Source organism: Ambystoma mexicanum, chromosome 1q, assembly GCF_040938575.1.
Source record: "Ambystoma mexicanum isolate Mex_15411 chromosome 1q, UKY_AmexF1_1, whole genome shotgun sequence".
NCBI lineage: Eukaryota > Metazoa > Chordata > Amphibia > Caudata > Ambystomatidae > Ambystoma > Ambystoma mexicanum.
Window position 1 is genome coordinate 1,317,376,213 of NC_090922.1, and position 27,873 is coordinate 1,317,404,085.

The 27,873-nt window shown below is 46.7% G+C and overlaps 1 protein-coding gene across 1 annotated transcript in view; it reads right to left on the reverse strand.

Annotated features, from left to right (window-relative positions):
- The window catches only part of LOC138546965 (sterol carrier protein 2-like), a 757,362-nt gene that overhangs the window by 693,855 nt on the left and 35,634 nt on the right, over window positions 1-27,873 (reverse strand). Inside the window, exon 2 of the mRNA XM_069642177.1 lies at window positions 13,551-13,608. Coding sequence (XP_069498278.1) covers window positions 13,551-13,608 — 58 coding nt within the window. The remainder of the gene's footprint in view (window positions 1-13,550; window positions 13,609-27,873) is intronic.

Sequence of the window (27,873 nt, forward strand, 5' to 3'; positions counted from 1 at the left end):
GTGTATGTCGAGATGCGGTCGGGGGGCGGGGTGTCGGGTCTGCCTGCCTGAAGGAAATGCAAAATGTTTTTGAGAATCGTTTCACACAATTCAAATCACAGCAAACCTCTTTTAAACATTTTGCAGACCCTTTCTCTGCTGATATTGACAATGTGCAACCTGTACTTCAACTGGAAGTGACTGAACTTCAGTGGTGTAGTGCCCTCACAAATAAGTACAGAGATATGCCTTTACTAGTCTTTTATCAGTCTCTGGACACTGTTCAATATCCCAATCTGTCACAGGAAGCATTAAAGATGGTATCTATGTTTGGCAGTACTTACATTTGTGAGCATGTTTTTTCACAAATTAAACTACATAATTCCAGCCTAAGGACAAGACTCACTGACAAACATCTCCATGCTATCCTGAGAGTAGAACAACATCACTGGAGCCCGAGATCCAGAAACTGACAGCTGAGAAACGCTGCAATGTTTCTCACTGATCAAGTAGGTCTGCTTCACTGTTTCATCCTGTATGATTTGCATATTTATTCTAGTGCCAATATGTCCTTTGCAAAGAAAGAAATGATAAAAGTGGAATGGGAAATGTGTACTACAAAATGTAAGTTTAATACAAATAAAGACCGCTACACCTCCAAAAAGGTATTCTTTTTCCATCTGTCTAATGAAAATTGGAGGTTAATAAGGCCTCCCGCCGCCCACTCCCCCGCCTCTCCCACATTTACTTTTCGGCCCACTATAGGCATCATGTAAGGTACATTCGGCCCTCTGCCAAAATCAGTTGTGCACCCCTGGTGTAGAGCATAGAGCCAGAGCAGTCTCCTCCATAACTACTACATCTTTTATATATGTGGAAACTATCTTAACTTGGTCACTCCTGTATCATCTGGTCCCATTAAAATAGATGATTCATCAAGGTATCGTTTAACTGTGACTGCCCTGCGTGCCACTCTGCGCGCTTCCGACTCGTCGAGTCTCAATCACATCACTAGTCATAGTGTGTGTGTGCATAATTTATAAAGCAACTTATAGTGTCCTGGATGAAGAAGCTGCCACGGGCAACGGGCACCACTGAGCGCCACTGACCAGCACAGACCGGGCACAACGTCACGCGCCAGTCAGCAAATAGGTGCGCACGCAGAAATACAGCACCATTGGGTCTGAGCAATGGAACACAAGAAGAACGGCGGCGGTAAGAAATAGAGGCTAATCCAATCCTCCTAAAAACATAGTTAAATAAAATTCAGATCTAGCTAAAACACCACCAGGGTAATTCATGGAATAAATATGCGCCGAAAAGGGGAGCGCAAGCGTGAAAAATCGCAGCACACGCATGCCAAAGCCGCGCACGCAGCCATTGATCGATTCATGGAATGCGCTGCGCTAGTAAAAGCTGGGATGTGCGCCAAATCTGTGGGTGGTGCACGCGGGCGCACATGTCACTAAACGGCGTGCGCTACGTGCACAGGGAAAGCGCCCATAGTGTAGCGCACACAAGAAAAGTGGGCAGAACACGGGGCGTAACACGCGGAATGGGGAACAACGTGTGAAAATGTGGGCATTACGGGGAAGTACAGGAGGTAAATGCTCGCAACGCCCACACGCGCGCTAACAACGCGTATTCATGGAATCGAACAGGGGAAAGGCGTGCGCCAAAAAAAGACGCGCTAATCCAGAAACACGTACGCCAGCAGGAAGCAGGCATAAGCGGCCCCACGCAGCATAAAAGTGCGCGCAAACAACAAACAAGCTCAGACGCTACGACGAATATACCGTTCCTCGCAACAGTGGTCGTGGGACACTGCAGGAGGAGGAAAGCCAGGCCCCGCATTTTCTCTTACCCAGGACCAGCCTTTTTGGGATGCCTGATGACCAGGTGTATGGGAGGTACAGGTTTCCACCACACATAATCCTAAACCTGGTGAGGGAGTGGGAGGATGACCTCACATCACCCACCCTGTGCTCGCAAGCACTGAGCCCCTATGTACTGCACTTCTTGGCTACTGGTTCATTTCAGCGGACAAGTGCCATAGTGGGGGGTGCGTCACAGGCCACGCAGTCATGCTGCCTACACCAGGTGTTGGCCATCATGACTGCACGCCCCTCAGTCCGCAGGCACATATACATGGCCAGAACACCTGCAGAAAGGCAGGCTGTTGTCCAGCAATTTTCCGGGGTGGCACACTTCCCCAAAGTCCTATGTGCCATTGATTGCACCCATGTGGCTGTACGTCCACCCAGGCCCACTGAGCATATCTATCAGAACCGCAAGCACTGGCATTCCATCAACGTGCAGGTTGTATGTGATGCCAAGGGAATCATTACCTCAGTATATGCCAACTATCCAGGGTCCAACCATGATAGTTTCATATTCAGAATGTCACCCCTAAACCGGGACATTGTGTTCTAGAGATCTTAGTGTATTGTATACTGCACATCATGCTATGTTGTAACCATGTAAGTTTTGCATTTCCTTGCCACTGCGCCCTGCTACCCCTGAGTCTGGCGCGCATAAAAAGTGAATAAAACAAACATGGAAGCTGGCCGGTATGGCGAGACATGGCTAATTGGAGTATAAATGCCTCTGCACATGCGTGCATGTCAGAAACTGAGAAGTGGGAAAACCCCCACTAATGACAACCATTATCACCTCCCCAGGGGACAGTGCCTACCCTCTGAGCACCTATATGATGACGCCAATTCGGAATCCCACCACACCACCCGAGGTAAGATACAACAGCCCATATTGCAACCCGGGGCATAGTGGAGCGCGCATTCAGAGTGCTCAAGTCACGCTTTCGCTCCCTTGACCGCTCTGGTGGGCAGCTGCTATATGTGCCACCAGTAGTGTGCAAGATCATAGTGGCTGCATGTGTCCTGCACAACGTTGCAACCCGGCGGGGCGTGCCAGTAGATATGGTGGTGTCCCCACATACCCAACCACATGCACGGCTGCTGCACATGAGCGGTGAAAGGGCACGTGGTGAGGCAGCCCGGACCCAGCTTGTGGCAAATTACTTCACCTAAAATCCCACCCTTGCGGAGTGCACACAGGCCTGGCACATACCAGCTTACAATCAATGATGATGACAAAAGAGACAGTCAACTGTCACAACCATACCAGCCTGAGATTGTTCACCTGGAAGTGCTACATTGTGTGCATCCCTAGCTACTCAAAGACACCCAATGCTGTGTCAAAAAAAGGCACAAATTCATGCAGCATGAAGGACTACCCCCTTGCAAAATACCACATCAAAATAGCGGCACGTCACCCAACATCTCCCCAACACACCATGGCATGGCATGCAATGTGAAAGTAACCAAATGAATGCACAACACATGACACAAGTATCACAAAGTGCACTGTCCCAAATGGAAACAGGCCACAGACAATTTGCTCTCAATAATGGATAAAAAAAACAACACACATGAACAAATACTTACCAGCAAGATAAAACATCACTACATGTTCAAACAGTGGCAATATATGAAAATTAAAAATCAAAGTAGTACAAGTGTCGCAACCTCACTAAGGCAGCAAATCGACCCCTTCCAACTGCAGAGTGTTGGTGGTAGGCAAATGTTTCAGTTTACTGCATACAACATGAACTGCATCTGCAAAGTAGACGGGCTTGTTAAGACATGATGAAGGTACATTTATATAAGGAAAAAGTCATGGATGTAGAACCATACATAAATCCACCATGCAGTGGAGATTTGTACAACAATACCCACTAGGGATGTATACACAGTTTTGACTACAGACTGTCCACACAACTTATGGGAAGCCAATGTGTAAGTTACTTTCACTTGGTCACACCCTTTGCAAGCCCATGGAAAGGGGAAGCAGGAGGGGTGTGTGTGTCAGGAACCCAAGCATTTAACCCAAAGACAGGACAAGCCTGCATGTGCCCAGCTGGAATGCACAGTGGATGCCTACGGGAGCCACACAAAGCACCACACTGTTAAAACAACAAAAAAAAAATCAAAAATGCCCATGTGTGGACCGGGGGGGGGGAGGCCACCCAGGAGGGACGAGGTACAGGGTGCACCCCAACACCCACATGCGCGGATGTTGAAAAATACCTCCATGGGCTCATGGCCTGCACGGCTACGCTACAGTGGGAGAACTGGCGTTGCTGTCATCACCCTGTGGTGGTACATCAGAAGGTGGCTGTGATATGGGAGGCAGACCACGCAAAGCCCTGGCATGCTCCTCCATAGCAGCAAGCAGGCGGGTCTGAAAGGTTTGGTTCTGCAGGATGATGGTACGGAGATCCCCATGCAGCACCTCACGCGTAGCATGCATTTCTGCCTGCATGGCCTCGCGTGATGCCCAGATCTCCCGACGGGTTGCCTGGAGCGCAGCTGAGAGTGTACGTGTCAGCTGTTCTGCCCTTGTAATCCGGGACACCTCAAGGTCACCCAGAGTATCTCTGAGGGACCTGTGTTCTAACCTGAGTGCTTCCCTGTGGGCCTGTGACTCCACAGATATGGCTGTGCACAGAGTCTCCAGTCCAGCCCGTCGGTCCCTGTCGGACGCCAACATGTCCTCCCTGTGTGAGTGGCAAATGGAGTCTGTTGCCTGCTGCTGGAGCTCCACATGCCTTTCAGGGGGGGAGAATGGAAGTGGCCACCCTATCTATTGCCTGAGCCATCATTCCACACGATGCCCCCTGTTGTGCTGCTATAGTGTAGATGGAGTTTCCCCACACAGTATTGCCTGGTGGCGCACGGCCACCGCGTTGGCGGGCACCACACCTGGTTGGGGCAAGGTGATGTGCACCTTGCTGTGCTGGCACTGCCCGAGGCTGCAGGACTGCATTCCTCCTTTGATCTACTGGCCCAGGAACAGGAACAAATATTGTGGAGCGTGACCCTGCATCCGTAACCGGCACAGGCAGACTTTCCAACACTGAAATCCCCATAGAGGGGTCTACCCCCGGTCCAGGTGGGTTTCACAGAACAGCATCCCTGCCAGAAACACTCACCTGCGACAGCACATATGTCTCAATGCCCGATTCAGAACCTGATTCATAGAGGTCTCCGGAGGTGTACCCAGAGACACCCGTGGACAGTATGGTCTGTAGGAGTAATGGGTTTTCACCCACCACCCCATGTCCTACACTGGTGCCCAGTTGTGGCTGAGAGTCCTCCTGGGTCTGCCCCTTCTCCTCTTCCTTAACAGCATCAAGTGCCTCATCATCTGCAAAAACATGAAAGATAACAAATGCAAACAGGCATGAGCACCATAGCACACACACATAGGCATGACGAGGCAGAGATCCAGTACATAAATGACATGTCCCACATGACAATAACTCTGGCATGCATGCACTGTCAATGAGTTGGAAGGGGAGGCAAAAAGCACACACTGAGGACTTCAAGACGTTAAACCAACACATGTGCTGCATGCTGGATAGCACTGGGATCAAACATTAGCCTGTGAGTGGCATGGACAATCCACATACATGACACACGCCAGCACACAGACAGCACGTACCATAGCCATGGCAGATTTGAAAAGGACACCCAGATGGTAGCAAATCAGTACTGTCACCCATCCATGTGAGATGGACATCATGAAATAAAACATGTAAAAAAAGAGTGAGAAAACACTCATGTGCCACACGCTGCAACAAAGCCAGTGTTCACTGATGCAGTGATGGCAGGCACATGGATACATCAATGGTTGGTCACTTCGACATGAGAGGATACAATTGTCATGTTCAACATTCAAACAGGGCCCCAAAATGATAGTGTGAAGGCCATGTGTAGGTGCACATTACTCAATCAGCCTGATTGTAGAGATCTTTCCCCTAATAAATATGTCTGGTAAATATGCTAATCATTTAATCAATCAGGCTGAATGAAGAGGAAAACAGTATGAACAATGTTGTGGCAAGAGGACAGCTGAAGGCCAAGTGGATTAATCATGTGCAAAAAGTGAACTGTGGTCAGAAGGAATACTGTGAAACGGAAACACAAGGCCGGGGAATGGTTTTGAGGGACCACATGGGTGACCAATAGCAGTCATGACTAGACAGCCTCACCTGGCACTCAATCAGAACACATCACCCAAGCAACATACACATGGATTGCACACACATGCATGGTCACTCACCGACATTGCTTCAAGATCTGGTAGGTCTCCCACGCCTTCGATCTGATCCTCTGTGATGACTGTTCCAGTGACAGACTCATGTTCAGTGGGTTGTTCCTCCTCTGTTGGAGACCCACCGCCAGTCAACAGAGTAGAGGCATGATTTGAAGCCAGCTTGTTCTTTGCTCTGCCTTTCAGGTCATTCCAGCGCTTAGAGCAATCATCAGCTGTGCGTTTCACAAATCCAAGGGAACTAATGTGGTCCGTGATGGTCTGCCAGTGGTCCCTACGTTGAGCAGTCGTAATCTTGCACCCTGCAGTCACCACCATTTCGCGGCCATGGGCCGACACATAGCCCACAAGTACATCTAGTTCTGAATCATTGAAACTAATCTTCCTTGACGTGCCAGAGTGGGTAGCCGTGTCTGGGGTCCCAGCCTGTACTGCAATAGAACCTTTCTTCCTCTTGGAAGCTGGTGCGGACCCTGAGTGGCTTACACCGTTCTGGTTGGTAGGGGCAGAAGCGCAGGTGGACTGGGCACTGAAGTTGCCAAAGGCACGATGACCAAAGGTCTCACTGCAGGCATTGGCTGCTGGGTGATGTTGGCAGGACCAACCTCGGTCTGATGGACTCAGACCGACACTGTCCCGGCTGGGACACTCGGAGCTGGGGTGGATTGAGCTGCAGCTGCCCCCGCAGCCTCCTCACCCTGGCTACTTGGGGCAGCAGATGACATTGCTGCCCCAGATCCACGTGGCCTGGTGACAGCAACTTTCACCGCCACACGTGGCTTAGACTTGGTGACACGGAAGTCAGCCTGGAAGTCATCCTGTGCCGGTTCTGTTGACAATATGGGCCGGTTTAACAAGGGCTGAGCTGGGATGGTGTCAGCTACAACTCCCCGCACCATTGGAGGGGGGCATAGGTGTCCCTGATTGGTCCTCCACACACTGGCCTCTTGGGCCACCCTGCACATCCTGGCCACGTCCCCTACCGTGCCCACCTCTGAGGTCAGCCACCTTTGCCTCTCTTACTGCTTGGTCGCCTCCCACCCATGGCACTGATGTTGTTGTGTGTATGGGAGTTGCAGTAAACAATTGTCTTGGGCAATTGGGGTGAACGGGGTAGGGTACTAGATGTAATTCGTACCCTAGTGCTCTAGGAAGGCTGTCTGTGACCCCTGGGGGAAGACAACGGGTCACGCAACGCACATGCACCCCAAAACCAATATTTAACGTGCACGCAACCCCTGGTAGAGCACGTGTGTGGAAAAATGAACCAGCACTACGTTGTGGCACCCAGAAACACAAAAATAAGCATACGCGTGGTACACACAGCCTACAATGACATCTGAATGGGTACGCGACACACGGTGGCAACCACAGTTGGAAAATATGTGCGCGACACACCGTCTGCCTGGAAAAAGAATGTGAAAAAGACGCGTGTGCGCGTTGGCAACACCCCCGCCAAAAGAAGAATTGAACGCTGTCTGAGTAAACAGGGAGTACAAACTGGAACCGTTGTGAAGTTATCGCGTGTGAACCGAAGTACAAGAATCACCTGCTCGCTCTCCACATAAGCACATACAAGAAAATGGCATCCTACACGTACCTTTTAAGCCAGCCCACACGTGCAACGTCACTTACGTGTGTACGCGCTAAGGCCCTTTCCTCCAATTGCAGGCAGTGACACCCGGACGTGCAGTTTTTGCACGTGTACTAACAACATGCACCCGTGTCGAGGTAAACGCCCTTGCGCGTCACATCCCAAACGCGCTTACGCGCTAAGGGCCTTTCCTCGAATTACACGCAGATGTGCAGTTTTTTCACGTGCCAAATCACTCCGTATCAAGCTGGCCACGCAACAACACACGGAAGACCACGCTCCTGCCCAGAAGGCCATTTTCCTGGCCCCCCCAAGGCCCCGAGCTCGCTCCCACCTGCCATCTGATGCTGCCTGCCTGCTGCCCACGTGCCCTGCTGTTTGGTGCCTGCACGTCAGCCATCTGCAGGGGTGCAGTTGCTGTGACCACCCCTGCTGGAACAGAAGACTCCCGACTGGTATACCATCGCTCCACAGCCCAGCCCCGGTACCCACTTGCCCACCCACACCTGCCTCTGAGGTTGCCATGTCGGACACGACACCATCTGGCACCACTGGCAACCCCCAGCCAGAGAGCTACCAGCTTCAGTGCCAGTGAAGTTGGTATCCTGGTGGAGCAAGTCCTGGGGCAGTAAAATGCCCTCTTTGGAAGTTTGCGCGCAGACAATGAAGGACGGAAGAGGATCTGGATGGACATCGTGACTGCCATCAATGTGGAGGAGGTGGCAGTCCGCGACATTCAACACGTCCGGAAGCACTGGGAGGACTTCAGGTCCAGGACCCTCAACAAGGCCCGGCGCCTCTTGAAAGCAGCGGATGCCAAGGGGTGCCGGGTCCGCCTAACCAACAACGAGATGAGGGTCCTGAACGTATACGCCCAGCGCTCCACCTCCAGGTCCTTGAGAGGCAGACCCGTCTGGAGTCGAGCGGTAAGTGTACATGCGTACTGATTGGACGCTGTGCATTTTGAGATGTGGCAGGAGTGTGCAGGTTGTACATATGTCTGTGTAGGGCCATGTATGCATGTGTATGTACAGGGAAATTAGCCTGTCGCATGTGAGTCCTCTCATGTGTGAGACACATCGATGGTGTATGTGTTGGTAAGCATGCTGGCCAAATGCAGGTGTGGGTGCACACATTTTTACATTTCTGTGTATGTACAGTGGCATGGTTGTGGTATCACATATGGATGGTGGTTCCACCTGCATGTATCTGCACTCTGTACATGTGTGTTTATTTGACAAGTGTGCAACTGTGATACACCATGGATGCATGTAACAGTGACATGTAGGAGGCTGATTGCCTGATGTGACATGGATGGCGATCCTATCACTGCGACAGGTGGTGGAGATGTACAGATGCATGTATGCCTGGTGGCGTGTGTGCATGTGTTCTGCACTCCCCGTGTTGCATGTGAGGTGAGGCTCACCTTCGGCTGTCATGCTGTTTGTGTATGGATGGGGCTGCCTGGTGTAACATTCCTGTTGATGTGCTCATGTGTGGGAGTTCAAATGACATGTGTGTTGGGGAGTGTGATGCCATGTCTGAAGTTTGACACTGCCACTCATGTACAACTGTCATGTGTTTATCACACCATTGTACAGTGCCCTGATACCTGTGTTCTATCTCTCCCTGTCTGCAGCGTCAACTGATGAAGAGGGCGGAGACGGTGCTGTGGAGCAAAGCGGCAGGGATCGCACCACCAGCCGGAGACAAAAGGCCCAGCCCTCCTCCCATGTTGTCATCTCGTCGGGGAGTGAGGAGTCTGGTGCCGCGTCCATGGCAGCAGAAGGGGCAGCTGAGACCCCACAGGGTCTGATGGAGGAACATGGCACAGAGTCATCCAGGTTGGTGGGGGGGTTTGGTTGAGGAGGAGGTCGTGGAAGAGACACACACGGGTTCTGGAGGGGGGGGGGAATTCCACTGGTGCTGGTGGTGCAGTCCAGGGGCAGGGACAGGAGGAAGCACAGGCTGCCGCGGAGGTGCCTGTGTGTAATCCTGTCCCCGATCCTGTGACTGCATCATCCCGCACCAGCAGGGATGCCTACGCCCAGACCCGTTCTCAGGGAGGGGATGAGCACAGAACAACTGGCCTTCCTCTCCCTGCGGACGTGGCAATCCGGGACCGGGTTGAGCCTGTCCTGGCTGGGGTGGAGTTGCGTCAACGGGGCATGCGGGATGACCTGCCGTGTTTTCGTGAAGACACTGCATGTTATCTCAGATGCCTCTTTGACTGCGTCAACCTACTAGGACGGGTCACCAGTGCTGGATTCCTCCGTGTGCTGGAGCTTTTACCGACCCCCTCCTCACCTGAACCCCCTATGCACCAGTGGTCCTACGTGCCATCTTCCGGCCCATGTGTCACCTGGGCACCCTGTGGAGCTGCCTCTGACCCAGCGGCCAGGCTGGTGGAGGACACATCCCTGCCACAGTCGGGAGTCGGACGTCCAGCAGGGGTAGCCACACCATCAACTGCACCCCAGCTGGAGGAGGACATGCAGGCATCAAGAGGCAGGGCATCAAGAGGCACGGCACAGGCACAGCAGCAGCAGGCTCAAGACGGGAGCGATGATGGCTCGGGGCCGTCAACATCCGAGGGGCAGGCATCGGCCGGAGGGCAGGAGGACCCTGGATTGTGAGAGTCTTCCGTGTGGCAGCAGTTGGGTCAGCACATAGATGCAGAGCGGCGGCGGGCGGAAGAGCACGGCTCAATATGGTCAGGGTGGAGAACTCCATGCGCAGGGCGCTGAGGCGGGTCGAGTGGCTCGAGGCAATTCGCAGGGAGTTGGAGTTGGACATGGCGTTATCCCTGCGAAACCTCGGGGCCATGGAACAGGCTCGCATCTAGGACATAGAACAGGAGTTCGATGATGCCCTGGCTCGGGAAATCGGCAGGTGAGCCGTAGGACTTGCCCGCCGCCATTGTATATAGTTAGTTAGTGATAGGTTTCATTTATGTTTTTCTTTCATTTGGGGCGCTTGGACTATGCCCCACCTTTTTGTAGATAGTTCTTTATTAGGCATTTTCTTTTTTTGTAGGTTTGATTTCAATGGTTGGCCGCATGGACCCTGGATTTGTTATTTGTATATAGTTGAACACTGGATTTATCATTTTTGTTTTTTTCACCATGGAGCAATGGATTTTACTTATTTCTTTCCCTTTGGATTTGCTTTTTGGGACGGAGACTTTGGACACATTTTCATTTGTATTTATTTGGATTCCGATTTCATTTTTTTTTTCATTCTGGGACATGCTGCATTTCATTTCTTATTTCCATTATTGTGTGTTTTCATTTGAGTCCCTTCATTTTGTCTTGAATACATTTTTGTTTCATACTTCAATGTGTGGTATTCTCTCATTGGTTTCATGCACGTCACGATGTGGGTTTTCACATTCACTGGCACCCATTGTGTGTGTGTGTGTGTGACGGACATGTGTTGATGTACATACATGCCATTTGGGTTGTATCATGTAATGGGCATTTCAATGTGGGGTGGATATAATACTTCATTGGTTCTTTGGGCAGGGGTGGCGTGCGGTGGGATTTGGGTGGCCATTAGGGCCATGATTGTGGATCATGATGACGTGTTGGGGCGGGGACATGAGTCGGGGCCTGCTGGCAGGTGCCCCTCACTGCCGGGTGGGTGGGTGTGCAGGGACACATGAGTGGGTGCTCACTGGTGCATGGTGACATGTGGGCTGGCTGGGGGGCATGCCCAGGGTGGATGGGCTAACTGTGAGGAATGGAAGTGAATGGGCTGCCTGCGGGGCCTGGGGAGGGGGGAGAGGGCACACCCGGGAGGACCCATACTGCCAATTTGCATGTGAAGCTCCCCGCGCACCCCCAGAAATACACATACCCCGCTCGCACAAGACCTATCGAGTGTTAAACTTCCTGTGCAGCCCCGTTATACACGTACCCCGCTCGCACAAGGCCTATCGCGTGAATTACTTCCCACACACCCCCAGAAATACACATACCCCGCTCGCACAAGACCTATCGAGTGTTAAACTTCCTGTGCACCCCCGTTATACACATACCCCGCTCGCACAAGGCCTATTGTGTGTATAACTTCCCGCGCACCACTCAGAATACACGTACCCCGCTCGCACAAGAGCTATCACGTGTGAAACTTCCCGTGCACCCCCATTATACACATACCCCGCTCGCACAAGGCCTATCGCGTGTATGACTCCCAGCGCACCCCCCAAATGCACTGTACCGGCCCTGTGAACTGGTGCAGAGTTAGCGTGGCCCTTTGCGCTGCATTGGGAATTTCAATGCCTTATCCTGGCGCAAGGGGCGTTTTTGGGGGCATAACTGGCGCTGCGGGATGTTCTCTGCGCCAGCGCTCAAAATGGCTTTGATATTCCATGAATAGGTGGTGCGCCAGAATGCTGTTTAGCGCACACGGCTGGCGCACGCTACCTCTCTGCGCTGCTCGCGTGCGCTGCCTCTGCGCTGAAATCTATGAATTATCCAACGCATTTTTTAAATGACAAGATATGACATAAAACAGAACGCCTTAAATTTTATTTTAAATAAAATTTAAATCTAGATAAAACCCTAAGTCTTATGTAGCAAGAGCTCAAATAAGACACCACACCTAGTGATGGCGTGAGCAAGGATTTCCAAGTCAGCTGGCCTAACATGAACAAGTGGCTAAGAATATAATTAAAATCAATCACACAATGCTTCCTCTCACAAACACTGAAATCCTGTTAAAAACAAGCACTGGCAAAGTCAACAGTGTTGGCTTGGGTTTAAAGTGTTAGGCATTTGCCAGGCACTGCTATTATATGCCCAGGTTTTGCACCATTTTACAGCCGCTACCATCGATGGCCAGTTAATAACACTACAGCAGTGCCTGGCAAATTTACACAAAAGCCAAAACTGTTGGCATTGCCACGGTTTGTTAAAATTACACCCGATTACAGGTTGAAATTGCATGGAATATTTACTACCTTGGATAGAGATAAGGACCTATTACCAGTTCAGCGTGGCAGTAAATCTTTGGTGGTAATTCTTTTACAGTTAATTTTACAACACCCCAGCATTGAGAGATTGGAGGTAAAGTGGAGGATTCACCTCTAGTATAATCCTCTACTTTTGTACCCAAAAAACATGCAGATTTAATTTACCCTGTCAGAATTACGATTTCACTGTGAAACCGTAAAAAAAAAAAAAAAAAATACAAAAAAAAAATACAGATAGGATTGCTCCAAAAAAAGGTGGATCAACAGCAATTTGCCACCACTCTCCATTTGGCAGTAAATCAGCCGGACTGAGTGGCAGTAATGCTAAACTAGTTTGGGGGAAAATCATTGGTAGAAATAAATACACAGAATTATCGCCATACTCTTAAGATGCCGATAGCACTGCATGTAGTAAATACATGATATATATACCGCGTGCAGTACGACACCAAGCCAGGCCGCAAAAACCTCTGCAAACCGAACTACCTCTTTCGATCTTTTCCACCATATTTGCAAAAAGGCGTTTAGTCTGCTCTGCTCTCTTTTGCAGCTGCGAGACACCACATTAAGTGTTGTTAAGTGACTTTCAGGCAACATATTAACCTATCGAAAACCTCAATAACTAAAGTATTTTACTTCAGTCAGAATGAAGGCACCAAATCAGGAAGAGATGTGTGAACTAGGTGTACAAATCTACCTCAGGCCTGCTCTGTGTCTCCCATTTAATCTGTATTATTTAATTCTGCTCTGCAAACGTTCTCATTTCAATTATGCAGGTTTTAAAGTGCTTCATATCCTAAAACTGTGCCGTGAGCAATTCATCACACAACATACAGGTTGCAAATACTTTATGCAAGTCATTACCTGCTTCTTTTGCCATATCCGGGTAGTCAATGTCATTGCGCCGCCCAGGTTTTTCGAACTATAGACAGAACAAAAAAACAAAATAGATTCTTATCAGAAAAAAGCAGCATATTTTTGTTACGATTTCCACAAAAACCCTTTCATTGATTGTAAAAGGACACATTATGAACTCTTTTCAAAATGAAAGAATGGTTTCAATTAAACGATAATCTGTTAATTGTTGATTCTGTGTTCATGGTGAAGGGTAACGAAAGCTCGTTACAAAGAGACCTTTCTGAGTCCCAAGAATGATCCGTTTGCCCAAGATACACATTTTGAAACCAGAAACGATGCACATGCGTGCAAAAGTATAATCGAAGCATCCGATTTAAAGGTGCTGCACGAAATATAGGTAGGCTGAAGTCTGCATTAGGTCTTCTAATGGATACATTAGTGATGGATGTACCCGAAGCACACACAAAAAACAGAAATCCATCTGCCTAACAACTTAACTGAATGTCCAACCATTTTACATGAATTTTTTTCCATATCTCATTCATATCACCTTTTGGATCCACTCTCTCTTTCGTTTAATATAATTCTTAATGACCTATGGTGCCATCCTAAAACAACAATCCACAATTATCAGGATACATCAATTCAGTTTTTGTTCTGAGTGGATTTGATTATTTATTTATATGTGGTGTTTTTTTAAGGCACCAAACAATAACAATGCTGGTTCGCAGCACTGCCTGGAGGGACAAGAGAGTAGTCGTGAGATCCGGTGATTCACCGGCTCAAGGAACACTCAAATCGGTAAAATGTAAGAGAACGGCGAGAAGAGAGGAGCACATTAAAAGCTCATAGACAAAATCTTAAGTACATTAAGAAACAGAGCGACAGACGCATGTACATTAAACATTGGTGTACATAAGTGTTCATAAAAACATTACCTATGCAAGAGATTAAAGGGATGGCAAGATGACGAATGAGGGCCGGGATGGAGTCACATATTAGTATAGAAATATTAAAGATATTTGTAATGCACCATATGCTGCTAATCAGCTACTTCCAAGCACCGTTTTTTTTATTGAAAAATGTATAAAAGTACCTCAAAAATACCTGTATTGTTGTGCAGTAAAATATAAATTTGACAAACATAAAAACACCTTTATTTGAAGCATATTCTGGAGTCAAAAATATAAAAAGTCAAGACAAATATAATTTTTTTTTACAACTGTTTATTATTAGGTTGTACACATGGATAGGCATTACAGAGAACACGTTTACATCAAAAGCATTACTATTAGCATAATACATGGCATTGTAGAACCCTCAATCTTTCCATTCTCGCCACCCGCCCCCAAATTTTCAGGTGCCCATGGCTCATGGGATCCGCAGAAATTGTCTCGAAAGTTTGGGTTTGTGTGTTAGTGCTGGATATTTTTCATCATAGTCCAAATAGTGGGTCCAAATATTGGTAAATTGGTGTAACTTACCTTCCTTTGATGCGTAACTTTCTCAGCACTGTGATGTCCCATACCTTAATCCACCAAAAAAAGTTAATGATGGACTTTCAGGGGCTTCCAACTTCGGGCTACTGTAATCCGGGCAGCCAGCAGGAGCTGTGTTATTGATTTAGTGGAACCCCCAGATTTATGGTAAACTTTATTAACTGGAGCGGCCAGGAAAATGACCTCCGGATTCATGGCGAGTCTGGTATAAGCAATGGCTTCTATTATGGTCACAATTTTCCGCCAAAAGCAGTTAATAAGTGGACAGTCCCACCACATATGAAAATATGCTCCCTGTAAGCCACATTTCCACCAGCATGGTGGCGGAAACGTTATGCAAAAATTGTATATCTGTACTGGGGAATAATACCAGCGATTTAGAAGAATCAGGGCACATTCCAAGGTCATCCTCCTAGCGGCGCATGAAGTGGGGGCGCGATCAGCCAACATGTTGTTTTGGAGGAGCTTATATATTTTAGAAGTACTTCCAGCTTGTGGTCCCTCCTGAATAGTGAGCTCAAGCAGGCTCAGATCACGCATGGCACTCTATCTAGTCAATGGATGTGTTATCTAGTGGGATAATTGTACATAGGAACATCTGTCCAATTCAGAGAGTTAAAATACTACTTTACAAATTTCAGAAGTGCGTGGTTGCTGGTCTTCAAAACAGCTGAGATAAAGTTTGTAGGCCCCCTCCCCTCCAATTTCTAAATACACCCGGTTGCACGCCAGGGGAAAAGGCTGGATTATAAAGGTTTGGAGAGTATGGGCGTGTGCTTCTTGGGACCTTTTTTTGTTGTACTGCTCAGTCCCAGACCCTCAATGTCACCCTCAAGGAGGTGAGCAAATCTTGACACTGTTTTCTGTGCAGAGTGTTAGGCAGAATTATATGCAGTACCGTTTGGGAACACCACACACAATTAAGACTACACGTGACAGTACAAATTCACCTTTGGTACAAGCCAGCACTACACAGTTAAAGTGGTAGCAGTGGCTGAGCAGCCAGACGTATCTCAAGAGTAAATGAGCAGTATAAAATAGTTACACAAAAGGACAGCAATTACTATGATTCAGGCAAACACTGACTCAAGGTTTTTAAGTAAAAGAATATACATTTATTTTACTCATCAGTTGTATAACATTTCACTATTCTAAGCAGTTTAAAAATCACACTCTTAAATGTCTGAGTTGGATTAGTTGGATTAATAAGGGAATTTTGAAGCTGGGAGATGTGATGGATGGGAACCGATTGTTGGGATTTGAGGAACTGCAGTGTAGATATGGTTTAAATCAGAGGGAATTGAATAGATACTTAGCTTTAGCTTCCATGATTAATTTGAGGATAGATATGGTTGATGGATATATTGGGGGAAAACCAGAAATTAGTAAATTGTTGGAAGGTCAGGAATATTGTGTACGAATGTATATACAATTTATGCATGTTGACGAGAATTTTCAATCAGCATGAACTGGATTGAAGGAACATTGGTCACATGATATTGGTAGTTATTACTGATATAGATTGGAGTGACATTCTGAAGGTGAATTTGAACTTGGCAGCAGACATGGGTTTACGTTTGATTCGACAGAAAGTCGTTGGAAGGCTGTATTGGACACCAGTTAAGAGGTTTAAATTAGGGCTTCAATCTAATGATTTATGCTGGTATTGTGATATTGGTAGAGCCACTCTTTTACATTTGCTGTGGGAGTGCCAGAGAGTACAATTGTTTTGGAAGGATGTCATTGATAGAACTGAATTGATTTATGGAATAAACTTACAAAGATCTGCAGCAAACATTACTTTATTATCACATATAGATGTGTGCGTGCTAGAAAACATACTTATTGGATAGATAGGGCCATGATGGTAGCAACTAAGATAATTCTCAGAATTTGGAAAAAGAGGAAAAAGGCTTGTGTTGATGAGTGGTTAACAGAGTTGAACGTTTTATCACAGCATGATAAGGTTTCATTAGAAAATAAAGATAAAAAGGAGGAATACATGACGTTGTGGGGACCTTTTTTGGCTCTTTATGATTGATGTGACAGTAGGGCTGTTCTAGTGGATGTGTCATCACAAGGAGAAGGTGGGATAAGGTGGAAATGGGTTTTTCTTTCTTTTTCGTTCTTCCCACTTGTGTTGTCGATTGTGTTGATTTGTGTATACGTGCCAGTTTGACTGTGTTTCACAGGATAAAGCTGTCTTGATGGATTAGACGAAATGTAATGCTTGAATTGTTCTGCAAATTGAGTTGTGATGATTTACTGTGAGACATTGTTTACTTTACATGCAGTTATTGTTTTTTGTAAACTTAATAAAGGGTTAAAAAAAAACACACTCTTAATACACCACACAACTCCCAATAAGTTCCAGACATGTTAAGCTCACAAAAGAATGAAGTGGGAGCAAAATGGCACTCCAGCAATTTAAAAGGGAGGGAAAGACAAAGTTAATAGAAATTGAACCACACCAACAGGTAGGTACTCAAGGCAGTCGAGCAAGAGGAACTATAGTGATAGAATCAGGTCGAAAAGGCTTAGGGCCAAAGTCAATCGGACAAAAGTCTTTTGCTCAAGATCACACGGTTCAGGGTAGTTCGCGGTAAAGTTCGTGCCACGGATTCCGGGCGAGGTTGGTTGGCAGAAAAGTCAGTTCAAAGAGAGAAGGACAAGCCCTCAGGATTGGAGAAAGATTTCAAACACTTTCACTGCGGTTGAACGCAACGAACAACCAGATTTGCACAGTACCTTAAAACGGAGAAGAAGCTGTAGCTGAAGCGGACGTTCCTGTTAGTTCCTGCAGGCTCACGGTTCCTGAAGCGACTGTCGGACTGACAAGAAGTAGGAAGACTGGAGGGTCCTGCACTACCCAGGGAAAAAACCAGCAGCAGAGCGTAACGACGAATAAAAGGTGCACTCCTTAAAATCCAAGCAGGGTCCGACCTTCCTGGCTATCCGGCCCACTGTAGCTCTGTACAGCGAATTCGACCAGAGGAGGGTTCCTGGCTTGCAGTTTGGGCGAACTGGTTGGTCCCACCAGCTCAAGGGAAGAAGGTTCCTGGAGGATCTTCTCTGTCGTCGGATTTGGAGATTCAAACCTGCAGCAGGGCTTCGCCGGGCAATTCAGTCGTTGTAAGGGTCGTCTTCCATCAGCTCCTCGTTGGTTCTTTCGTTCCAGTGGCGACTCTGCCTTTCCAGTCCCAGAGTCTGCTTTTTATGCAGTTATCCCCCTTTCACACAGCCTGGCTGTCAATCACACAGCAGGGTGGCTGTCCTGGCAAGGACAGTCACCCAGCGAATTAAACAGGAGTGCGACTTGGGTTACCAAGGGAACCCATGGCAGGGGTCCTAATACCCCTCCCTCACATCCTGCCTACCCATACTTTCAGGCGCCTTAAGGAGGGCTTCTGTGCAAAAGCCTGCAAAAAGACGGCGAAAAAAGGGACATGACCTGGTTTGGCGCACAGAGTAAAACACGAGAAAGACATTTACAAAAAGAAATGGCGAATAAACCCAGCCAGAAGCGTAATAAAATATATATGGTCAAGCGGGTTTATGTTTGAGGCCAATATAATAGCCTAAAACAATAGCATGGTTATTTAAGTTAACCATGGTATAAAAGATAGGGTAGTTACCACTGCCACCAGTCAAGTCTTGATGTAAAGCGAGCAAAACAATGCTCCAAGAGACAGACAAAAAGGGATAAGAATGAACCCTTTCCAATACTCCATGTAAGATGGAGTGTACTGGGTCTGTGGTTTAAAGTGACTATTATAAAGTGAATGGCAATTTTATCTTTTCTGGGGGACAGCAGTCAGCCCCAGAAAAATTGAGTCAGTGGGAAGTCTCAAAGACAACCCTGTGTCACTGCACTGAAGGTGCTGTGTAACACACATGGAAAAATGATGCTATGGAGTAGGTGAGGCTCCATTGCCCAAGATCACACAAAAAGTAGAAACACACAGCAAAACACATGTAAGAGTGGGAAAAAGGCTCACACTCTTACCAGGTGAAAAAAATAAACCATAAAAATCCAGCAAAGGTGCTGAGGGACTCTATTAGGTAAGGGAAAATCAGCCATTTATGAGAATTCTCCCTAACACAGAGTAGGGGACAAATGGCAAGAAATGAAGGGGGAGGGGGAGAAGGCTGGACTGTTCAATGTCAAACCATTTTGGTGGAGTGTAAGAAGACATCCATGTCAGAAGATGTGAAATCTGGGCAGCCGCGTAGTACTTACGCAAGTCCAAAATCCCTAGCCCCCCCGTCCAAAGTCGGGCACCCCCCCGCCTCCATCATCATCATCACCCTTCTGGGAATACTGGCTATCCTACCCCACCAAATGAACCATAACATTTTACGTTCAAGACAGTCAAGAGATTTCTGTGGGATCTATAGTGGTAAGGATGTACAAAAATATAAGAAACGGGGGGAGATTGATTCATTTTAATAGCTGTGATCCGTCGCATCAAAGAGATTTCCTGAATTGCGCATCTTCCAAGTCCGCCTGCAACACTTTAAAAAGAGGTGGAATGTTGGCCCCAAATAATTCTAGCGGAGAAGCAGTGATGCAGACCCCTAAATATTCTATTGATTTCTTCTCTAATCGAATAGGGCAGGCAGATTGCTGAGAGAAAACTTCATCAGTGGTCAGTCCCACCCCCAGTGCCACCGATTTACCATAGTTTATTTTATAGCCTGCGATCCATCCAAAGGATTTTAATATTTCTGAAGGGCGTAGTGAAGGGAGGATTGAATGTGGGTCAAAGTAAGTAAAACATCAACAGCATAAAGAGAAACCTTTTGTTGAGAGTTATGTATTGTGACCCCTTCAATGGCGGGGTTGTTAGGTATCCACTGAGCGAGAAACAGTGGGGGGGGAAGGGGGGGAAGAGGGCATCCCTGATGTGTCCCACATGTAAGGGGGATAGGAGTTGTTTGTTCCCTGTTAATCCACAGCAAGGTGTTAGGCGATACGTAATTGGGTAAAATCATTTTCCGGAAAAGGGGGCTAGATTGAAAAGATTCTAAAGTTAATTTCATGAAAGACCGGTCTACTTTGTCAAATGCTTTAGTAGCATCGAGCGCCAAGAGTGCTAATTTACGATGTTCAGATATTACGGTTTCTAACAGATTCAGTGCCCGCCGAATGTTGTCCCTTATTTTCCTTCCTAAAACTAATCCTGTTTGGTCTGGATCTATTAATGCATGGAGTACTGTAGCTAAACGATTGGCCAATACCCTAGAATAGACGTTTGCATCAATATTTAAAAGAGAGCTTGGTCTATTGAAGGCACAAACCTTAGGGTCTTTATCAGGTTTTAAAAGCAAAATGGTCGCAGAGGGAGTCGTAGATCCCGTCTCCCTGAAGGAGTTAAAAAGCGCTGTCAGTTGGGATAGGAGTTGGACTCGAAAATGTTTATAAAATATTGTTTAAAATCCATCAGGGACTGGGGCCCTAGATTTCAGAGTTCTAATAACTGCATCCACTTCTTCCATCTGAAATGGAGATTCTAAAGCCGCACTTTCTTCTCGAGAAAGATGTGGTAAGGCAGCTTCCCTAATATATTACTCCTGCCCCTCCAAAGAGCGAGGGGAAGCCGACATAGTTTCCATTAAGTGGGATTCTGCTAACTGTAATTTAGCCTGTTCCCCACATTGCATCTCCCCCCTGCTGTCGCGCAGGCCTATAATCATATTACATCTCTTTGATTTGGCCAGTTTCCTCACCAAAAACTGGTTGGCCTTATTACTCTTGGCGTAATATCCCTGATTCGTCACTAAAAGCGAATGTGGGGTTTCTTCAGCGTAGAGGGCCTCCAATTCATTCCTAGCAATTTGTAGAGATCTGTGAATTTTTGGGGACCAATCTTTTTTATGTTTCCCTTCTAGTGCTGATATTTCCTGCTCCAGATGGCATCAGGCGTGTCGATTACATTTATAATAGGCTGCTGTGTGAGCAATTAAATCCCCCCTAATCATTTCCTTCATGGCATCCCACGTGGTTGCTGTCGTGTTCGAGAGGGTTCTCTTGAAAATAATTCTGTATAGGTTTACCTATTGCATCCCTAAGAGTCATATTGTTAATAATCGGATCATATAAACGCCACGGTGGCCTAGAGGATGGGGCTAGGTCACAAACCCTGACAGTTAAAAGGACAGGAGCAGGATCAGATAACACTGTACGGCTAATGGACACCCCATCAACAATTGACATAACCTGGTTGGGGGAGGGGGGCGCGAGGAGCAAATCTATCCGAGAGGAGGAGCGGTGAACATGGAAAGAGATAAAATCCCGTTCCCCGGATGTAGTACTATCCAGGTGTCGACCAACCCTACGGTTGAGAAAACCCAATGCAATCTTACAAATCTTAAAATCTCTCGATGTGGGGGTCATGCGTTTCATCCATTATAGGATCGGGGATCCCGTTAAAGTCTCTGCCAATGAGAACCTGACACTGAAGGAAGGGGAGAACTGTAGCCTCCTGCTATTTGAAGAATTGTTGTCCTTCATTGGGGCCATAGATTATGCCAAAGTATACTATTGCCAAAACAACATACCTTAACACCGACATACCGCCCTTTCGGACAATATATGATGTCCAATAACTTGAATGGTATGTCCTTCGCCAACAGGATAGCGTCCCAGCAGTTTGAGCCGCTGGAGGCTAAACATTTTCTTGGAAAGTCTGTTCCGTAAGCGAGAATAATCAGAGGTGAGTATACGAGTTTCCTGCAGAAAGATCACTGTGCCATTCAGGTCATTTAGGCATCGCAGGATGGATTACCATTTCGCTGGAGAGTTTAATCCCTTTACATTAAGTGATACAAATTCCAATTTCTGATGAGGTAGAGGGGTCTTACATGAATCAGCGTCTTCTGTAGAGGAGGGAGGAGCCAAATGAGTTTCCTTTGCCATTGAAGTGCTGAGTATTCATGTTTCCATATGACAAGCATAGTTTTAATTGAACAAACCCAAAAACAACAATTCAAAAATAAACAGAAAAATGAAGGCCATTTTACCCCTTCGGCCTCCAAGTGACATCTCACTCAGGGCCGGGCATGGGCCGCATGGAGCTCATAATTTAAACTATTTCTTATAGCGCTTCCTTTTTATGTATATTTAGGTTCCAACCTACTGAGGGATACTGGTTTGCAAATGTCTCCATCCTTTCAAGTATGCAGTGGCGAGTTCCATGATATACCACCATTGGGGACTTTCGCCCAGATGTTGCGTTTCAGAGCTTCACCATCGCGAGGTTTATGAGAGTCTGGTAGGGAGTCGCCATTTTTATGCAGAGGGGAGAACCCCATAATTTCCTAAGCTTCCTCCAACATGCGGATAGTGCGGACCGTCCCCTCAAAACGTAAACAGCAGAATCGATGGGAATAACCAGCAATACTTGATTTTGTGGTCTTGCAAAAATAACGTCAAGGGTCACAGAGCTCTTTGTTTCTGAATTGCTAATGTTGCCAGTTCTTGACAAATTTGTAACGCTGTCCCCTCGTAGGTCAGCTTGCCCTGCGTGCACCCTGCTGCAAGGATCTCCTGTTTGGTGGTAAAGAAATGGACTTGAGTAATTAAATCAGGTGGAGTGTTTGGCGACAGGCCCCTTCGAGTGCATAGCCTATAAGTATGGTCTAGGAGAAGCAAGGGCTTATCGATTACAGACAAAAGTGCTTGGAAGAAATCGCCTATGCAGTCATTCAAAGCTTGGTCCAATTTTGAAGAGGGCACACCTCTAATTCGTAAATTATTCCTCCGGCCCTATTTTACATATCTTCCTGTTTGCTTTACATCGTTTCGCTTTTCCTTTTCAAAAATTGGATTCTATGTTGCAAGTCTGTCGTTGTGGTTGATTGGTCTAATACATGATCCTCAGTTTCTCTGAGTCTTTGTTCTACTTCTAGAACCCTTTGGTCCAGGCGGTCCAGCTTAGTTGCAAATTCAGACATGCAATCACACAATTCGGTCTTAATATCAAGTGCAAAAGGCTGAATATCATTCTTAGTGGCCAACTGACCTGCAGGGCGGTCTGGAGATTGAGGTAAAGATTTCACCATTTCTGACTTAACTGAAGGTAACAACATTGTGGATATGTTGGCATTTGTTTGTATTTTCGACTGTCTTGACATAGTTGCACATCTAAACAGGGTTTCCTCAGGACGTTGGGGCGGTATCAATGTGATCAGATGGAAAGTGTGGTTGCTTTGTCTGCCGATAAAGTAATGAGTTTAACTTGCATAGAAGGCGGATGGCAACTCCCTCAGTCATATGCCAGTGCTATCTTGGGTAGACTCTGCACATCCGGCGGCATTGAAACAATTAAACTGCAGCATGGTTTTTGGGCTGAATTTTGCGTCGCTTCCCAGTCAACCTATTCCTCATGGCTTATCTGCGGTCTTGACACGGACCGTGGAAAGGAGATCGAAGCGCTGAAATATGCTCAAAGTCTGGGCTTCATGCGTGGACCATTAGCATCCGCATAGCCGGCACAGCTAGCCACACCCCCACCAAATATAAACTTTGAAACCAAACGGGAATTGTACAACGACAGACAGTATCGCGTCAGTGGCATAGCAGTGAGGGGTGGATGGGGGAGATAGCTTAGATGAGAGTTCCAAGTGAGAAAAAAGGAAGAACTAGTGTTCATATTTCAGATTTTAAGGCCTTTTGACAGGCCAGCAGGAAGGCGGGGAAGACAAATGGCTTGAGAGATAGTGTTCAACGCGCAAGGAGCAGAGGTTGACAAATATGGATATTACATTTTGTGAGGTTTATATCTGTGAATATGGCATCTCAGGATGTTCTGTCAGTGGCTACTACGAGTCTCAGAGACATGACGCATACTGGCCAATTAAGACTTCCCTGAAGTAAGTCTTCAACGTTACACAGCTAACTTCAAACAGAATGCAAAAGTGCAGGGAACTCAAAAAGGAACAGAAGTAATTTGGTCGAATTGTTAGCACACAAGGTAAGGAGGCTGCTCTTAGCAACTATAAAGATCAGTCAGATATTCCAGATGAAACATTTTATGCACTGTAACTGTTAGATGGCACCTGATCTTGAACGGTGATACAGAACATGGAGCTATGGGAAATGTAACCTTCCAAAATAAGGGACATAGACACATGCAAATGAGATTTGCTGCTATGCGACCAGAGGATTCAAAAGTGAAACACAAAGATTTAACTGATCGGAACAGTGAGGGAATGGTACTGAGTGATGGGCAAAGGTACAACTAGGATTAAACAGTTAGGCGGACACCTGGAAAGGCAGGATGAGGGAATGCATTTTAACTGGGCTGCATTGGAGAAAGTGGAGTGACCTGGACTGCTGAATGGTCCCCAAAGCATTAGAGGTCTGCAACAGAGAACACATTTTGGAGTTGGGTTCTCCGCTCCAAGTACTGAAGGCTGGAGAAGCACCAGCTAACCTAGAGGTTCCATTTAGATGTTGATTAACAGGACACACTTGAAGGACCCCTACAGCACCCTATAACAGATAGAATTGGTGAATGCAACAGGATGAACAAACTGTTTCTGTTGAAAGAGTAGAAGTATGAGAACATTATGATTGCCCACACACAGAGCAAAAGGATGGACAAGACGGGGTTGTAAGGTGAAAGAGAAGATTGATAGTTTATGTGCTCTTCCAGCGTGTCTATAACACTGCTGATAAAGCAACTTACACTTGCAGAGATAAACTAGGGGTCCATGCTTGGCTCTCCCTTTATGTAGGTTTGAATGAGCTAGTCATGCCAGCCCAGCGGTGCTGGGACATGCTTTAACCATTAGGGCCAATATATAAAATCTAAGGCACAGACGAAGGCCAGGTGTAGAAACAGTAGAGGTGAATTAACAAAATACCAATAAATGTTTAAGTTTGGACTTCAGAGCTTGCTAAGGGAACATAAATGTTACTGGCTCATAGGTGTCTTATATAGAACCTTATGAAGGGCATTGCTAATTGGGGTCTATTTAGGTCTTTGCAAAGGTAGAAACACTTTAGAATCCTTCAAAGTTCACTTGTGGGTCGATGTCATGGGAGCAAGGGACGGCCTAGAATATGAGCAAAACTATCACTATCTCCAGGTTAATTTCTGTTCAAAGTTTCCTTTTCCGACATTAGTTTTCATCAAGCTCAGCTCAATAGTAAAAGGGACTACATTACACCTAATCCCTAGTTCACTTTCCTCCTTACTCTCGGGACTACCAGTCCACAGGAGCAGGCGGGTAAACAAACCACATTTCTCACTAAGAAGTTAGTGCATACTCACGCACACATCCACACCCTTGCAGGCTCCATCCAGAACCTCATCTATGGGATGGACACAGGCAAGAAGAGCATGGTGGTCCCCCATACAGCCCAGACTGTTACACTGCCTATATTTCACTAACCTTTATATGCTTTTCAGAACATTTGAGTCAATATTACAAGTGGAAGTTTTCAAGATTGCACAAGAGAGGATTTTAGACATCTGCAATTAATACAATAGCTGGTAAAATTAGACACTTAAGGTCAGTTTCAAGTTTACATGGGATAACACATCAGATGTGTAAACAAATCAAAATCAATTAAGTGTGATGAAACTCCATTTTCTTTGGTAGCCTCTCCCAATGTGGCCATGGGAAGGAAGCCACTACCTGATCCGGACACTGGGGGTGGCGATTTGAGGGAGTATCACATGGGTGGAGATGACCCTCTGGGGGATAGCATGGCTGCATCAAATGAAGGCCATACCCCCTTTCCCTTTTAGGAATGTTCACACTGTATCTCAAGCTTTTATGGCCGATTGTAATGTTCCCCTACACTGCCCACAAAACCTGATAAAAGACCACTTCCAGTATCATGTAGAAAGAAAAGGTAGAAAAGTCGAACATTTCCACATATATAAAAATACTGAGACTTGGAATCTGAAGGGAGCAATGCAGATCCATGATGCCGAGAACTACAGAACACGCTCTAGTAGTTACAACCACTTGACAGATGCCGGGAGATTTAAAAGGCGGAACCTGACTGACTGAGCAGAGAGATCTACCTAAACAACTTGTGTCCGCTGGAGGTCGATCAAGGGACTGTTGGGTCGCTGTGGAGGAATACGTGGAGCCAACCAGCTCAAGGCAGAAGGAGGAAGGCTGCAGCAACCGGTGTGCCACGCTGGGACCGTACCAGAGACAGAAGGCAGGCCTGGCCAGTGGCCAGGGGAAATGGAGAACAGTGCCTCAGCCACAGAAACACAGTGAGAGGCTCAAACACCAGGCGGGAATCACAAAGGGAGGGGAGGTTGGCGTGTAAGGACCAGGGATCCACAACCTGGAGGCGTAGCACCAAGACACTGTTACCGGTTTACCAAAGAGCACTGCAGAAAGCCTGTGAGTCCTGGAAAGAGAGGGGGACACTGAGGTTTTTTGGGAACAATATCGAAGAGCACCAAGTAATTGTGAATGCAATGAAAGAGAAACATTTCGGGGAGCAAAGCCTGAGAGATTTAAGGGGAGAGATGGAGAGCCATTCACCTCATTAACTTTTGTGAAGCACAAATCTGTATGTGTGTATAAAGTGAAATACGTTGAAGGTCCTGGCAGGAGAGTATACCAGGCAAGCACAGGTTTGTAGGTGTGTGTAAAGTGAAGCACATTAAAAGCCCTGGCAGGAGAGTATGGCAGGCCAAAGCTAAAGTTTGCAATTGAAAAGAAACAAACCACCCAAAGATGTCCTGGTGAAGCAATACACCAGGTAAACCCCAAGCTCATTACTAAAGCGAGAATAAAGTGGAAAAGAACCTGGCAGGGAAGTGATACCAGGTATCATGTACAGCTGGAAGTTATATCTTAAACTGTTTTGTAACACAAAGCATTTTCTTTACTATTTGAGAAACCTCTAAGGAGGTTTTGGGCCTTTTGGAGTTGTGAGAAATCTTGAACAGCAACCTGGAGAAGGGAGACATCCCCTTGAACTGTGAACCTTATCCATTGGGAAATTTTGTGTTGGAGTACATTCATATTTCCTTTGAAAACTTGGACATTTGTGCACCTTTCAAGACTAAATAAATTAACCCTTTACACATTATAGTTACTTTAGAATGCGACAGTAAGGATAGGATTTCAGACACAGAACAGTTTTGCTTTGGACTTCATGACATGGGACAGAAACTTAATTTTGTTTGAGGTAGGGAAATACCTCTTAGAAGAGGGATAGTGAGGCATTTTCCAAACCCTTATTATTTCATAAAATTCTATAACCACAAATATGACTGCTCTGTGTCTGCATCTCATTCCTAGCTCCTCACATAAGCCATAACATTAATTTACCAGTGTTAGTATGATGTGCCTTTACCAATGCGCTCCAATACATTTTTGAGAGCGCGTGCATGACTAGTTTGCTAGTGTAGCCGATCAGAAACGTTCCAGTAAATACATTGTCCGTTTTAAAGCTACCTGAAAAGATCCACAAAGCTATAACAGGTAAAACGTTTATTTGAAGAGACCTGAAGAGAGCAGCAGGGTGCTATCCAGATACCTAGCACCACAAGTGTTTCAAGGCGCGATGAGGCAAGGGAGGGGGAACAAAGGGAAGACATAATGATCCTACTAGGCCAGGTGTCATTCAGATTGTGCAAGCGCATGGGAAGGGGGCGGTGCGCGGGCGAAGGGGGAGGAGAAAGTGCAGTTCATGGGATACTAGAATAAATAAGATACATAAAAATGGCTAGCTCGTGGCAAGTGCAAGTTAAGTGCAGACATAAGTGCTGGTAGGGGGGACTGTAGGAATACAGAAAACAGTCCCCAGGTGCAGGGGTTGCCAGGTAGGCAGTGCAGGTGTGCAA